This window comes from Equus caballus, chromosome 7 (genome assembly GCF_041296265.1).
Source record: "Equus caballus isolate H_3958 breed thoroughbred chromosome 7, TB-T2T, whole genome shotgun sequence".
NCBI lineage: Eukaryota > Metazoa > Chordata > Mammalia > Perissodactyla > Equidae > Equus > Equus caballus.
The window spans coordinates 6,443,405-6,459,741 of NC_091690.1; the positions used below are offsets into that span (position 1 = coordinate 6,443,405).

At 45.4% G+C, this 16,337-nt stretch overlaps 1 protein-coding gene across 25 annotated transcripts in view; it reads left to right on the plus strand.

Annotated features, from left to right (window-relative positions):
• The window catches only part of AMOTL1 (angiomotin like 1), a 155,577-nt gene that overhangs the window by 43,831 nt on the left and 95,409 nt on the right, over positions 1–16,337 (plus strand). Inside the window, exon 1 of one of the 25 annotated variants that reach the window (XM_023644687.2) lies at positions 9,147–10,339. The exons of 20 other annotated variants lie outside the window; for them this stretch is intronic. Coding sequence is in view for 2 of the 5 variants with exons in the window: in XM_023644678.2 (XP_023500446.1) it covers positions 10,806–10,854 (49 nt within the window). In the remaining 3 variants the exon portion in view is untranslated. Of the gene's footprint in view, positions 1–9,146; positions 10,340–10,445; positions 10,855–11,714; positions 11,954–16,337 lie in introns of those variants that run through there. 4 more of the 25 variants (XM_023644678.2, XM_070272640.1, XM_023644682.2 and 1 more) reach the window with 4 other exon arrangements.

Here is a 16,337-nt window from a genome sequence, read left to right on the forward strand (position 1 = left end):
GCAGCCCCACTGAGCTCCTTCTCTTGGGTCCGGGTAATTGAGTGCTGAATAATGCAGTGCAGGTGAAGGAAGCTGAGTCTTCTCCCTCGCACAAGCCAACTCAGCATGGAAACTCTGCAAAGTGGGGCTGTAACCTCATTGACTCCTTCCTCAAATGCTGTGCGTGTCCTAATGCCTTGCAGAGTCTGTTTGTCCCACTTTTATTTTTTTTATTGTTGTTAAGGAAGATTGTCCCTGAGCTAACATTTATGCCAATCTTCCTCTATTTTGTATATGAGTCACCACCACAGCATGGCTGCAGACAAGTGGTGTAGGTCCACAACCAGGAATCAAACCCAGGCCACTGAAGGGGAGTGTGCCAAACTTAAGCACTACGTCTTGGGGCCTGCCCCTGTCCCACTGTTAAAAGGCCCTTAAATTTGGCTCAGTGGGGTTTAATGGGACAAAGCTGTTACACCACGCTCACCTGGATTTCACTCCTGTTTCCATTACTGTCATCATTATTGCTCATTACTACCATCAGCTCCATGGAGCTGACATCCCCTACTGTTTACCAAATGAGAAACTGAGGAATCCTCTAACTCAGGTATAGGGACATAACCCAGTGTAGGCAGGTATTCGTCAGAATTAGCAAACAAAAATACAGGACACCCAGTTAAATTTGAATTTCAGATAAACAGTAAATGATTTTTTTTTTTAGTATATGTGTGTCCCCTGTAATCCTGAGACATACTATACTAAAAAAATTTTGTTGCTCATCTGAAATTCAAATCCATCTGGTGTCCTGTGTTTTCCCTGGCAGTCCTGGGTTTGGAAGCAGCATCTGGGGATGCTCTGCTCTTTGCGTTGGACTTTAGCTTGCTCTGATAGGAGGTGCTGAAACACCTGGCGCAGTTCCTATCACCAGGTATTCAATCCCCAGCAGACTCCGTCAAGCAATCTCCATCAAGGAGACCGGATTGCTGATGGCTATATTATTTTATCACCTCAGTTAGAAAATGGATGTTGGGAGTTAACCCTTCCTACAGCAGAAATCCTAAACACCTTCAGGGATTTCTTGCACTCTTCATTTTGTTTAATATAGAAACAGAACAATCCCTTCTCTGGATAGGCTACATGGCTTCTGGGGTCTGACCGTTGATTGAGGTTTTGATTTTCTCTATTCTCTCTTCTAACAGAAGCTCAGGTCTGATCTACGCTGTTGTGGAGAGTCAGAGCATCTTAGTGTCCTCAAGGGAGTGAACACCCGGTGCCCTCCTAGTGCATGGTCACACAGCCTGTGCCAGATCGTCCCTAGAGGGGGTGCTGTGTGTATGGGGGAGGGGTCCTGCCCACTGAGAAAACCTGGTTTATCGTTATATGGTGATCATTATTATAACCTCGTTTATCATTATACAGTGATCATTATTATAACCTAGTTTATCGTTATACGGTGATCATTATTATAACAGTTTTTTTGTAAGGAGCTGACACCTGACATCCTGTTTCTTGCACCCACCTGTCCGTGTTTTGCCTTCTAGAGCTTTCAAATAGTTGTTTCACTGTGACCCAGGAGAAGGATATATTTTCCATTTATACTCACACATACAAATTTTAATATAAATATAAACAAGTTTCATGGAATACCATTACTTTTAGTGGATTGGCTGCATCTGATATTTTCTATTATGTTCTATTTTATTTATTTAAAATGCTGGTTAACCTGTTCAGTTGATTTTCATTAATGTGTTGCCAACTACTGTTTGGAAAACAGTGCTTTAGAATGTTATATAAAATAAGTTCTTCCTCCTTTCTTTTCTTTTTTTTTTTTTGAGGAAGATTAACCCTGAGCTAACATCTGCCACCAGTCCTCCTCCTTTTTGCTGAGGAAGACTGGCCCTGAGCTAACATCCGTGCCCATCTTCCTCTACTTTATGTGTGGGACGCCTACCACAGCATGGCATGACAAGCGGTGTACAGGTCCGCACCCGGGATCCGAACCTGTGAACCCCGGGCCGCCGAAGTGGAATGTGCAAACTTAACTGCTGAGCCACTGGGCCGGCCCCTGTTCCTCTTTTCTTTCTGAAAATTCTTGAAATATTTGAAGATGGCTATCAAATTGTATCTTAATCTTCTCTTCTCCGTGCTAGGTATCTTTCTTTATATGCTCCAGTTTCTCCATCCATTCTCCTGCTCAACATCAGCTCAGTGGTTTCCTAGTTGAGGAAAGTTTCACTGAAAACCTGGCGCTGAGAACTGAGCACATGACCTTACGTATAGCTTGGCCAATACTTGGTATAGTGGGATCGTCAGACCCCTTGATCTCAACCCCTCCACCCAAGTTAATATCACCCCATTAGTCAATACCTGTTGGGTATGGTTATTTAGTTACTTATTAATTTACCTAAAATACCTAATCTAGCTCATTTTTTCCTGTTTTGTTTATAAGGGTATCTTGAGATATTTTTCTTAATGGGAGTGAGGGAGGCTCAAATCAAGATGCCCATCATCATATTTCCTGAATCTTCCAGGTAAATAGTCCAAAACTCAAGAAATGTAAACAAAAAGAAACTGTGTCTAGCACATTCTGGCACAACAATAATGTAAACGCCTCTAAAATGACCATCTTTTGAAAGAAAATGGCTAACAGTTTAGTAATAATAACTAATATTTATGTCACGTGTGCCATGTGCTGAGCACTGTAGTGAGAGCTTTATATGCAGCTGACTCATGAATTTCTCACACCCCTCTGAGGCGGAGACTGTTGTTACTACTACTTATGAAAAGAGGAAAAACCAAGCTTTAGTAAAGTTAAGTAATTTAGCTAAGTCACATAACTAGTAAGTGACAGAGGGGGAGTTGATCCCAGACCCATCGTACTCTTAATCCTGTGCTTTAAAATGCTTAACTGTGTCCCACAGATTGAAACCCATCTCTGGTGGTTTAGAAAGAGAGAATGTATGTAACATGCCTAGCAGAGTGCTTTTGTTGAGGCTTAATGGATCTTACTCCCTCCCATAAGGAAAGGGAAGGACTGTGTGTCAAGGTCAAGGTCCCAACAGCTCCCAGGAGTCTGTGGAAACTGTGTGATCCATCTCTGACTGCACTAGGGCCGGGCCTCAGCATGCTTTCCAGTGGTGCAGTAAGGTCTGGAGTCGAGGGTTGCATCTCTCCCATCCAGGCGAGCTGGGAGGAGGAATTCCGTGCTTGAGGGCAACACAGTGTAGTGGTTAAGAGCAAGAGCTCTGCTCCGAAAAACAGGCTTGAATCCTGGTTCTGTCACTTATTAGCCAAAAAATCTCAGGAAATTCACATAGCCTTGCCTGGCTTCTTTTAATCATGTGTAAAACATGGATAATAACACCTACCTAGCAGGGTGGTATATGCTGATGAAATGAGATAATGTATGAAATCACCAGGTGCAGAAGAGGTATGACTCCGCACATGCTGGTTCAAGACAGAAAACTGAGTTTTGATCTTTCTTTTCCTGCAATATCTCTTGCCCGTTCCCTCATTTAGGTTGGGATTCTGAGTGCGTAGAAATGTAGGTCCCCAAATGTCCTAAGCCAGTGGTAGTCAAAGTGTGGTCCATGGACCAGCAGCATCAGCACCATCTAGGAACTTGTTAGAAATACAATTCTTGGGCCCCACCCTGACCTACTGAGTCAGAAACTCTGGAGGGGGACCCAGCAGTTTGTTTAACAAGCTCTTCAGGTGACTCTGATGCAGCTAAAGTTGAAGAAGAACTGCCCTAGTGGCCCTGAGGATCCAGGGGCTTCCTCTATTTTCAGTAGGACTCAGTTGAAGCCTCTAGAGAGACTGCATCTTTGGGGTAGATATTGACCACATACAAAGGCTGTGGAGTTTACTGTCAGGTTGTTTCCATTTAATCTTTTTATTATTTCTCCCCAATTGGTAATTTTCTGATGTTCCTCTTCTCTCTTCTGCTTAATTTGAAACTCATATTGTGTATATCTTCTATCATAAAAGCTGAATAGGAAGGGCCTGTTCCCAGACACTGAGTAAAGGAGCCTGGTCACATCCTTAAGGAACTCTTTCTGGACCATCCCTGGATCCTCACTACAAGATACCTGCAGGTCTTCTGTCCCTTTGCCTCCTTTAGTTCCTCACCTCACTGAGCTCTTTCCTGCCTCAGGATCTTTGCACCTGCTGTTTGCTCAGCTGGAATGCTCTTCCTCCTCTTCTTCACGCGGCTCTATTTAAATATCGCCACCTTGGAGAATCCTTCCCTTTCCACCCCCGTCTAAGTAGCCACCCTTCTCCCTCGTTAGTCTCTGTTATTGCGCCCTGCTCCTGTTCTTCATCACACGTAGAACAATTTGTAATTATACATTTATCTATATACATTTTAGTAAGACAGAGCTCATACTAGGGTTTTTCTGTACCTAGTAGAATGTGTGGCTATTATTTAGTGTAACTGATAATATTTTTTGAATGAACAGTAAAATGAACAAATGAATGACCCATCACAGCTCTCACATAGCTCTGCCTTCTCTCAAACTCTACTGTGCTTTCAGTTAATCCTTCTGTTTAGGACTTAATTTTTTCTAATTATTCCCCTCTCTACCTTGGACTTTTCTGAAATCTCTGTTCTATTAGTGTTATACTGGATCTATCGCTGACACACACACAAACAGTTTACTGATTTCTGGATGGATAACTTACAGAACATTTAATATAGAGAATTTTAACTCCTCCCCCTCATTCTGAGTTTATGCTATAAAACAACTTTTTGTGTGTGTGAATTGAACCATCCGGAGCAGCTGAAGCCATTAAGAATGGTGAGAGCTTCCCCACTTCTCTGTCTTTGGCATTTAAAATACAAGATGTGCTGGTTCGTGCTCTACAAAGAGAACTGGAACTGCTGTATGGGTTATGGAGGGGCCATTCTTCTCACTGTTCTTTCTAGCTCTGAACAGAGAGGACATGTTTTCAGAATAGAACACTGGAGCATCTTTTTCAGAATGGCGACTACAAGTCATCTTAAGTATGAACATTCTGATATGCTATTTCCAGTTATTGTGAGAATTCTTCTTGTTTTTAATAGTGATTTTATGTTGCTGTTGTTTTAGAAACTCGGTAGGATTCCAGTTTTAGGGAAAGAAAAACATGTATCTATATCATCATTGGAAATGAGAGTAAAACATGATTAGTTTTTTGTTCATGAAAAGAGGAGAAGGAAGAAAGTACCACAGCAAATATACCATAGGATGAACAAAACTAAGGTTTCCTCCTATTAGTATGCAATTGGATTTACCCAACAACTCAATGGAATGATCAACATAGAAGCTTGGAAGCCTGTAAACTGAGCAACATCAATTACTCAACTAACTCAGTGGCTCTCAACTGGGGGCGATTTTGCCCCAGGGTAATGTCTGGAGGCAATATTAGTTGTCACAGCTTGGGGTGGGTTGGGGGGTTGCTACCGGCATCTAGTGGGTAGAGGCCAGGGATGCTGTTAAACATCCTGCGGAACACAGGGCAGTCCCTCACAACAGAGAACTATTAGCCCCAAATGTCAGTAGTGCCAAGGTTGAGAAACCCCGAAATAACCAAATGACCAAAAAGTATGAGCTTTCAATACTCCCAAGGTTTCTGTAGTAACAGTAGCAAATGATAATTAGGATGATTATCATTTATTAAATGCCTGCTACATGCCAGACTCTTTATATTCACAGCTACTCAGTGTCTCAGTCAGGATCTGACCCCAGGCTTGTTTGGGGCCAGTGTCTCTACTCTTCCTCCTTAGCTGTCTGGTCTAAGATTGTATCTACCCTCTGTTTCTTGTGTTTTATATAGATCAAATTATGTGTTTAGCATGTATTAGGTAATACACTCACAGGAGAAAGCCATGAGGCAAGAAGAGACTGATGTGTCACTCTGGGTGTGAAGCTAAAAACATCCAGACAAACAGGACTCAGATCCATAACTTAGTAATCAAGCCAAACAGCTGTGCAGGATGGTAGCAGAGAGCCTGGCCCTTAGAAGGTACGTAATTAATATTGGTTGGGAAATTTTTTTCATAATCAACAGAGTCCTTGGGTAAGCTTCAAATGAAGCAGGGTTTCCAAATGACCTGTTCTGCTATAGAACGTTTAATTCCTCCTAGGAGCGGTTTCCTCATCTCTGAGGCACCTGATATTTCCAGAACGGCAGAGGCGTCTCTCCTTGTGTATCTTTTCTTGCCCTTCACATCTCCCTCTTTGTTTTCGCTCTTCCATTCTTAGTCAGTCTGGCATGGCCAAGGCTCATCATCCCTTGCCCCTCCCTCTCCTCACAGCAATATTCTCCCCGCACCCTCCGCTTTAGGCACTCCCATAGTCCCTGCATTTTTGCTCCTGTCAACAGTTTGTAAGGAGGAGGCAGGGCCGGTGTCAGAATCTCCAGAAGAGGCATGTGCCGTGTGAGAAAAGCTTATTTGAGAACATGATTTCATATTTGAAAACAAGCAGGAAAAAAAAATAACAACTGCTGTCTTTGTAAAACAGAGCACTGAAAGAAAAGCTTGGACGAAATCTTCTAGCCTGGCAAAAATACAGAGATTTGTCAAATCTGAGGTTGGTGACCATTTTATGTTTATGAAAAGAAGAGAGGTTCAAAGAGAGAGTGTAGAGAAGAGGCAGCGTGTGCCTTCCTTTCCTGGATCCATGCTCTTGCTACTACTGTCCCCTCCCCTCAGCACTGGGATTCCTTTGTCCCCTGTGCAAAATCAGTCCCTCCTCTGTGCTCCCACACGCTTTGTTTTAACCTCTAATATGTCACCCATCATGTGTTAAGCTCTGATGTATTAAATGCTTTGGAAGCAGAATTGCAAGAACACTCTAACCCCAGTGAGTCAGAGATGGTAGCCTGGTGGCCTTCACACTTCAGTCTGCTAGGAGTCGCTTAGAGTACCTTCCAGGACTCCGTCCTTAGAGATTCTGGATCTCTAAGATTTGGAGATAAGAACATCAGGAATTTAAATTTTTAACACGCTTTGGTTTATAAATCACACTTTGGGAGGCACTACAGAACTTGGGCTTAAAAAATATCCTTACATGTTCTGGAAGCAAAACAAGCATTTTGATTCAGACAGCTTGGCTGCATTCAGTCATTAGTTTGTCCATTCCACAGTCATTAATGGAGAATTACTAATTGTAGGGTGGCCTGTCCTGGGTGATGCTGTGAAACAGCTGTCCCTTTCATGGTCATCCCTGTCCACTCTCCTTTTGCCATTTGTTGTCTCCCTCCTAGCAAGCTCAGACCCATTCTTAGGGCCCATCCCAGTCAAAGTAGCAGCTGATAATGACTCTAAGGGTGTGTTTAGGTGTGTGCTGAGAAGAAGAGTGAGTGGGAAGGAGATTTGTAACTTGATAGAGAATTTAAATTCCTTGGTATTTCAAGTCACTGGAGGAGAAGACAAAGGTTTCTTTTACTGAATTCCTATGATGTGCCCAGCACTTGACATATGTTATCTAATTTGATCCTTACAATAAGCCTATGGAGTAAGTCTAATTATTCCCATTTTACAGAGGAGGAAGCTGAGGCTCGTGTTACTCTCCATAGCTGGAAATAGGTGGAACCAGGACTAGAACCCAGGACTTTCTCTAAAGGCCATGCTGCTTCTCCTCTACTTGGATGCCTCTGTTACCTCACTCTTCTCCTGGCGTCTGTGCTTGTCTGGAACATCCTGACACCTGCCCTATTTGGAGTTAAAGACTGTTCTCTGAGCTGTCCTTAAGAGCACTGACATTGTTCCATCACCTTAACTTTCCTAGGGGTGAGTAAAAGACAACTTGGTAACTTTAGAAAGGATGCTGACCTTTAGAATGAGTATATGGATCCAAAGAAAACACAGATGCTGACTTGTTCCCTACCTGGCTGCTAGTAAAGCAGCATTCAGTTTTTACTGTAAACATACCTTGTTTCTATTTGGTCCCAACCATACACTGGAATCTCCAACCCAATACACCGTAAAGTGTTTGACGACCTCTTACTAATCCGAAGTCTTTTTCTCAGGCCTTAGTTCCGAAACAATAGATGCAGCTGTATTTGATGTAGAAGATTATTTATTTTCTATATTTGATGTAGTGATTATTAATAGTTGAGGAAATTAAGGTGCATGGAGCAGAAAAATTGGCCTCCAGTAGTACTTTCTGCTGCCATGCATTTGACTCTTGTAGCATCTCTTGGGATCAATTTGAAGAATCTGGACTAGGTCTACCTGATTGAATCAGAAGATTCTTGAGCCCACAAGCTGTGCCTATCATTTCGTCGGAAGTCTAGAAATCTGTAGCATTTGATATAGGGACCATCTTCTTAAAACTTCCTCTGGCTTCCATCCCTTTAAACCTGCCCAGTTCTTCTACTTCTCTAGCCTCTTTCTCTTCTTCCTCCTTCTTTCGCTAATGTTTCATTGTGGGTGTTCTCCAGGGAAACTGGTCGTCACAGCTTCACCTCTTTTTTTTTTGCACACCTCTGTTCTCGAATTCTCACCCAGGCTGTTGTTCCTATTTCCTTTTGCTCAGAGGACAGTAAGTCTCTCAACGTCTTTCTCAGACCAGTTCTCCCCTCAACTATGCTTCTTCCATTATTGGTCCAATGACCCATTCTTCTAAGAATGTTCCATTCTTCCTATGACCCTTGCTCAAAATCTGTGTTAACTTGATTATTTTGTTCTTTCTCCCAGGATAACCATTTAGTCAATGAAAAGAGTAAAACTTGCTTCAAAGATTTGCTAGCTTTCTTCATTGAATTTGATATCTTCAAAGATGTGGTATCTACATGGTATCTCTCTCTTCCTTTCCATCTTCTTTGCCCCAACCTCACGTGTCATTGCTTCCTGCACCTATTTCCCAGATTCTCCCTATCTCACAGGGCTGTTGGAGGATTGGCTCAAATAATAAGAGCAAATGTATGTTGAGCACTTATATGCATTGTGTTTAGTATTTTACATTTGTTACTTTATTCAGTCCCAACCACCCTGTGAGGCTTGGTGCTATTTTCATCATCTTGCAAATGAAGAAACTGAGGCTTACAGAAGTGAGGTGACTTGCCCAAGATCACACAGGTGGTGGAGAAGTGGCTGCATTGTGACTCAATCCATGCCCGTTTTGTTTCAGTGGATGCTTGTAACTGATAAATTCTGCTGCCTCCTAGGATATAGTATGGTATCTAATAGGGGGCAATAAATAAATGTTAGTTTCCTTCCTTCTTTCCCTCCTTTTTCTATTCATTACCTCTTCCCCAGTCTACGCTAAATACATATAAATGCTGGCTGTATCTGAGCTCCCCCATCCTTCCAGGCTCCCCTTCTCCTGCATGGAGTCAGATCTTCTCTCCCGCTTTCCCAGGCATCTGCAGTGCTTGGATCTCCTGCCTTGTTGCTTCCTTGTTTTCTATTTGCTATCTTATCTTCTTAAATAGGTAATAAATCCTTGAAGGGCTGGTGAGCTGCTGTTTATTTCTTTTGTGTGCTATCAAGTCCTAGGATAGCTGACTTTAAATAGTGTAGGTACTTGGTAAATAATTGTTAAATTACTGCATTTGGGCATTCTTTGGAGAGGAGAGGTTCCTGAGCTAGCCATTCTGGGAATCAGAAGACTAGACTGGAATCAGAAGGCTACACCACCCACCAGGACTGACTGGAGGGATAAAACTGCTGACAGACTCGTTAGGTGATTGCCACAATCCAGGCAGGAATCCCTGCAGGAATCCTGGTCCAGTGACAAGGCAAAGAGAGGAGCAGAGCACCAGATAAGTGGTGTGGTATGCGCTGACTCTCCTTATTAACATCTTCCACAGCAACTGCATTGTGTGCTGGTCTCTCATCCTCTGAGCAGCAGAGAGCACCCCTGAAAGCTAGGGAGAAATGTTATGGTGGGGGCGGTTCCAGGTCTCCAGATCAAGGCTCCAGAGGTCTGCTGAGTATTAAATGAGTATAATGGGGTGAGCGACTAGTGTTACTTAGCAAGAGGTGGGAGAGAATCAGCGACGTTTTTCCAGAGTCATTTTCTTTGCCTCCACTGGGGCAGATAACAGCCTGGGGGTTTGTGGCCACAGGATGGACAGTCCTGCCAACACATTTACTATCTAAGGCTGTGAGATCTGTTTGGGCCCTTCTGCTCGTCAACGGTAGCACACAGTAGCAGCTTGTCGCCCAACCCCAGTGTGTGATAGACGCACTGAGGCCTGGGGAATGCAAAGAGAAAAGCGTGGCCACTTTTCACCTGCAAATTTCACTTAAGAAGAAAAAATCCGAAGCAGAACCTAACCTGGACTTGGAAGGCAGATCGGGAAACCGACTTCTGCCGGAGTTGGCCTGGTGGGAACGACGAGTAAGTCGAAAGAAGGAGAACTGGTGAGTCTGACATTAATTAAACCGCGGCAGGGGACAAAGCAAGGGAGGCTGTCGCCCTCCTAACTCTCGGGGAGGCACGTCAGCTTGAGCTCGGGGCAATTTCAGCAGGCAATCTCGCGTGCCCGGGGAGGGGCGGCGGGCGGCTGGTGACGGGCTCTAGGGCCCAGCGGCCGGGCGCCGGCCGGGGGTGGAGTGTAGGGTTACAGTGACGAGTCCGGACGACCCTCCCCGACCGGCGCGCGGGAGACGGGAGCGCAGGCGGCGGTGGGAGCGCGCGGGACGCTCTAGGACCCAGCAGCGTTGTCGGGTTTGGGGCTGGAGGGGAAGCCCTGGTATTTCTCTCCTTCCTGTGTGAATGGGGTTGATTGTCGGGCGCCGTCTCCCCGCGCTGCCACACGCCATGCCCAGAGCGCTGCCCGGCGGCCGCCTCCCCCAGCCGCGGCACTGAACTAGCCATGATCGCCTCATGTGGAGGGCAAAGTTGCGCCGCGGAACTTGTGAGCCTGCGGTGAAAGGTAACCAGTCCCTGGTCGGGGTGCAGGGAGGGCGCCTCCGAGTCTCCCAAGAGAAGGACCCAGCCGTCCGGGGCTCCCCCGCCTTCTGCTGCTCGGGGCAGGGAACCGGGGGCTAAGATCGCCCCGGCTGCGGAGCGACCTGGGCACACGATTCGGCTCCGGGGGCCAGGAGTGCCCGCCACCGGAATCTTGCTCTCTCTTACCCGGATTATTTAAAAAAAGAGCAGAACTCAGTTCCCGCGCCAGCCTGCAGGCCCCCGGTGCCGGCGGGCCGGGTCACAGCGCCGCGCCGCCCCTTGCCCCATCGGCGACTGGGAAGTTGTGTCGGCCCGCCCGGCCCGGGGCCCCGGGGTGCCGGCGCGCCCCCGATGCGGGGGCCAGCCTTTCCGGGGGGGCGCTGCCATATGGCTGCGCCCTCCAAGACGTGCCCGCGCGCGGGGCTCCCGCCGCCGAGGGAGGGAGCGGAAGGCGGTGGCGGGTGGCCGCTTCCCTCCGCGCGAGACAAAGGCGCGCACCGGCCCGCCCGACGGGCTGCGGCGCTCCGGGACGGCGGCTTCCTGTCGGCGCGGGAGGCTCGGCTCTGGCGGGTCCGGGGTGGGTGGGGGAGGTAGCCAAGCATCGCGCCCCGGACCCCGAGGCTCGGATCGCGTTAGCTGCTGCTCCTTTGTTCTCCCCAGACAAGTTTCTTTAACAGAATCCGGGGAGTTAGATCTAGCTCTCCCTAGCTGCTGGTGCTGCCTATAGAAGAATCTGGCTGCAGCGGGGGGGCTGGGGGGGGGTGAATCAAACTTTCCAAGTGGAACTGGTTTTCCTTGGAATGTGACATTTGTGGCGGGAGGGAGATGGGCGCGTCGGCCGTTGACAGCTGAGCGGAGCTGGGGCCTTGCGCCGGGGTAGGGGCCGAACGCGCCCCGTAGGCGCCGGGCTGGAGGACCAGGCGGCGAAACAGAGGAGCCCCGGCGCGCACCCACATCGAGGGCCTGCGCCGCCTGGACTGAGCTCGCAGCAACATTTCCAAGTTTCCCCTGTTAGGAGCCCAGACCGGGAATCTCGGCTCTCTGCCCGCAGCTCCCGCGCCTCGCCACGCCCTACTCTCTAAGTATCTTGATTGGTGGTTGGGAAGACTTTCCCTTTCCATTTTTGTTCGAAGGGTTTTGCTTTTTTGGCTTCAGTGTTGGTTTACCGTCTCCAAGTGGCAGATGCTTTGGAAAATGCTCGGCTAGCGTGTGGATCACCTGGACTGGGGCTTCCGTAGACGGGAGCTCTGACCTCACGGCCTCCGGAGGCTTTGCGCTTTGGACCAAACGTTTTGCGCCCTTGGACCCTCAGCTTCCTCAGCTCCCTTGCTCTGTCCTGATATTGTGGACATGGTTGCCCATTATCTTCTTGTGAGGGGTATTTTGAGAATCGAGTTTTTGTACTGCTTATAAAGGCCTTGATGGTGGGGGTAGGGGGTCAAGAAAGCCACTTATAATACCCTAAAATACATTTGACTACCCCCAAACAATGACGTTACCTGCCCTAGCGAGTAAAACCAGAATAGAGAGATATTAATAGCTGCTATTCCAAAAAATTTCCTTCCTTTTCTGGAAGTGAAAAGTCAGGGCTTGAAATGTTGAACAGTCGTGGCCCTCCGCTTCCAAAACTGGTCTGTGGGTCCCTGTCAAAGTGACTTAAGGTTTTCCCCTGGCTTCCCACCGCTCCTGGCTGCCCACCGCTCCTCCACCCTGGCGGCTCCCTGTGGACGTCAGCCCCAACTTAACGATTCCCTAATCTCTAGAGAGGCCTCTCTAGATCGCAGGTTCTTGAAGAATCTAGACCAATGTGAAATTTACTTCCCATCACATTGCTCTGAGCATTATAGCGTATCTACTGTGAACGCTCTTTATGGGAATTATGTGGGAACAATACTTAAATACACTTTGAACTGTCTTGCAGGAGAGTCGAGGGTTGGAAACCACTGGTTTGACCAGAATGAAAAGGCGTAGGACACAGAGGAGAAAGCTCTAGAGACCCCTCCTCTCCCTGATGGGTGTGTGAGGGGAGGGGTGTGTGTGGAGGAGGATGTTTAGTTTTCGCATGAGTATGCTTTTGCTTCTGTGAGATAGATTTTTTAAGACAGATAAGGAAACCTTACAAACGCCGCAGGTGGTCGGGAGGGAGAGAAGGTGCTGCCCTTTTTACTCCTCTCCCTCTCCCCGTTCTTTTTAAAATGCACAGAAGTCTTGGTCTTTTAGGTTCTGTGCGCCTGGTGGAGGGTGAAGAATACTAATGTGCTGAAGGGCATGTGGAGATCAAAGCATTTAAAAATACATCTTTTCATGGAAGCTAATGGGGGACTTTGAGTTTAAATGAGATTTTAAAGTGCTGTCGTTGAGAAAAGCACATGAATGCAGAAATGTGAGTGATTTTATGGGAAGGCAGTCTGCTGATTAGACTTGAGAGTGTCTGCCTGTGGCCAGTTAGTCTGGAGGCTTCTGTGGATAGAGCTCTGCTTTTTTTGATGTCTACCCCTGTGGAGAAGTGTGGACCCAGAGCCTGGGGGAAACATGGCCGAACTAATTGGAATTAGACGACAGCCTGGCTGGTGAGAGTTCTGTTGAAAAGTGCCGCCCCTGCGTACCAGAGCAGTGTTTCTTCGTAGTAATTTGTGAAAGGTCTTTGAAAACGATAAAGTACTCTATACCTTAAGGCTTTAAAAAAAATTAATGACTTATGAAACAAGGGAATTGCTAGTGAAAATTGTAAAAATCTGAAAGATTTTCCAGACCAATAAATTAAAAGGAAGTAACTTTGTAAGACCTGTTAGTAGCTCTGATATGTATGCAAAATTCTCCTGAAGTAGCATCCCTCCCACCACGTCGTGGCTGTCTGCATTTTAAATGCATATGGAAACTCAGGTCAGGAAATTCTCTAGTGATTTGAATAATTTTTCTCCTCCTAGTTTTTCATTAATTTTGGTAGGTTCTTAGGTCCCAGAATACACTAGGCAATAGAATACTTGAAAAGCATGGGGTAACTTGGAGGTCAAGTAAGAGGACATGCTTGATTATAAGGTTGGCTGGAAAGAGTCTGAGTTCGTTGAAGTTTTTGTTTGTTTGCTTAGTGCTTTTTTTTCAAATTTTATTTTGTTGGTTTGACTTTGTTTTGTCTTGGAGGAAAGGCAAAATTTTAATCTTGGCCATTGTGGGTAGGTCATTATGCTACTTTGGCTGGAAGGAAGCCCCGCCTGGGCTTGTGTGTTGGCACCATGCCGAGTTCTCCTCTAACTTGTGAGGCCCTTGGTTTCTGTCCCTGTGAAACCTTAGGGTACATCCATTCCAGGCCCTTAGGAGGGGACTCCTGGAATCCCAAAGGAGCCCACACATCTCGAATTTTTTTTTCCTTTTATGAGGGGAATGGGGAGTATCTCTAAGGTGTTAGGAAATGCATCCCTGTTAAGACGCTGGAGAATTGAATTTAACTTTGTAAAAAATAAAGTCACATTGTCCTACTATGTGTGTTTAAATCTGTGTTTGGGACCTCACTGGCCAGTAGTGTGGCTATATACCCTCTCTTTTGTTTGTTTGCTTTGTTTTTAAGTAAAATGCCTGTCGTTCACTTTTTTTCCCCACTTTTTATTTTGAAATGATTATAGCTTTATAGGAAGTTGCAAAAATAGTAGAGAGGTCCTGTGCACTCTTCACCCAGTTTCCCCCATTTCTAACATCTTATATAACCATGGTACAATCGCAGAACCAGGAAATGGACATTGATACAATCCACAGAGTACATTGAGATTTCACCAGTTTTACATGCACACATTTGTGTCTGTGTATATATGTCTATGCAGTTTTTTCATGTGTGTAGATTTCTGTAGCCACCACAATCAGGATACAGAACTAGTCTAGCACCTTGAGGATCTTCCTTGTGCCACTCCTTTAGTCACATCCACCCTCCTCTCCCCCCTACCCCATCTCTAAACCATAGCAACCACTAATCTGTTTTCCATCTCTATAATTTTGAGAATGTTGCAGAAATAAAACCATGTAGCATATGACTGACGTTTTGAGATTGGCTTATTCTCTCAGCATAATACCATGAGATGTACCCAAGCTGTTGCATTATCAAGAGTTCATTCCTTTTCATTGCTGAGTAGTATTCCATGGTATGGATGTACCACAGTTTGTTTGACCACTCACCTCTTGAAGGACATTCAGGTTGTTTCCAGTTTTTGACTCTTACAGTCAAAGTTGCTATGAACCTTTGTGTACAGGTTTTTGTGTGGACATATATTTTCATTTCTCTGGGGTAAATGCCCAGGAGTGTGATTGCTGGATTTTGTATGGTAAGTGTATGTTTAGTTTTTTAAGAAACTGCTAAACTTGCAGAGTGCCTGTACTATTTTACGTTGCCACCAGCAGTGTATGAGAGATCCAGTTTCTCTGCTTCCTCACCAGCATTTGTTTATTATTTTAGCTGTTCCAATAAGTGTTCTAGTCTCTTTGTGGTTTTAGCTTGCATTCCCTGATGGCTTATGATGTTGAACATCTTTTCATGTGCTGCTTTGCCATCTGTATATCCTCTCTGGTGGTCTGCTCATGTCTTTTGCCCATGTTCTAACTGGATTGTTACTTTTTTACTGTTGAGCTTTGAGAGTTCCTTATATATTTTAGGTATGAGTGCTTTGTCAGATATATGGCTTCCATGTATTTTTTTTTCAGTATATAGTTTGTCTTTTCATCCTTTTAACAGCATCTTTTGCAGGGCAAAAGTTTTTAATTTTGATTAAGTCCAATTTATTGATTATTTTTTTCCTTTTATGGATTGTGCTTTTGGTGTCATATCTAAGAACATTTTGCTTAGGCCTGCATCCCAAAGGTTTTCTCCTATTTGCTTTTAAAAGTCTCATCGTTCTACGTCTTATATTCAAATTATACTTCCCTGTTACCTAAGAATTTGTATGTCTTACCATCTGTTTTGCAAACCGTCTGTTAAGTGTTTATTGTGTATTTAGTGCTCTGGAAGCACACAGAGGAATCAGGCCTAGTTGCTAGTCTCAAGAGCTCACCGATTAGTGGGGCTGTGTGTGGACATTCACGTACATTAAGTACCATAACGGAGACCAGCCTGATGTGCTGTGGGAGCAGTGAGCAGAGAGGGCTGGCTTTGATCCAGGTGGTTGCAGGGGTCTTCCCTGGGCCTGTTGCCAGAGCATAGTGGGAATAAAGTTAGTTCTTACCTCTGACCCAGTTTTTGGATATCCTTATTGCCATGAATCCTTCACTGTGAGCTGTCCTGATTCTTGAGCACTTGCTGAAGGACTTGGGGTAAACTGAGTGAGTGAGGACTTTTTTTGAACAGCATGTGGCATAACAGCATTAAAGGAATGACAATGCTTTAACCTTAAATACTCAACAACGTAAAGTACTTAAAACTCAGCATAAAGAGCATGAATAAGGTTGAATAGATTTAAAGTTAGAATGTGTGTTAAAATGTAAACG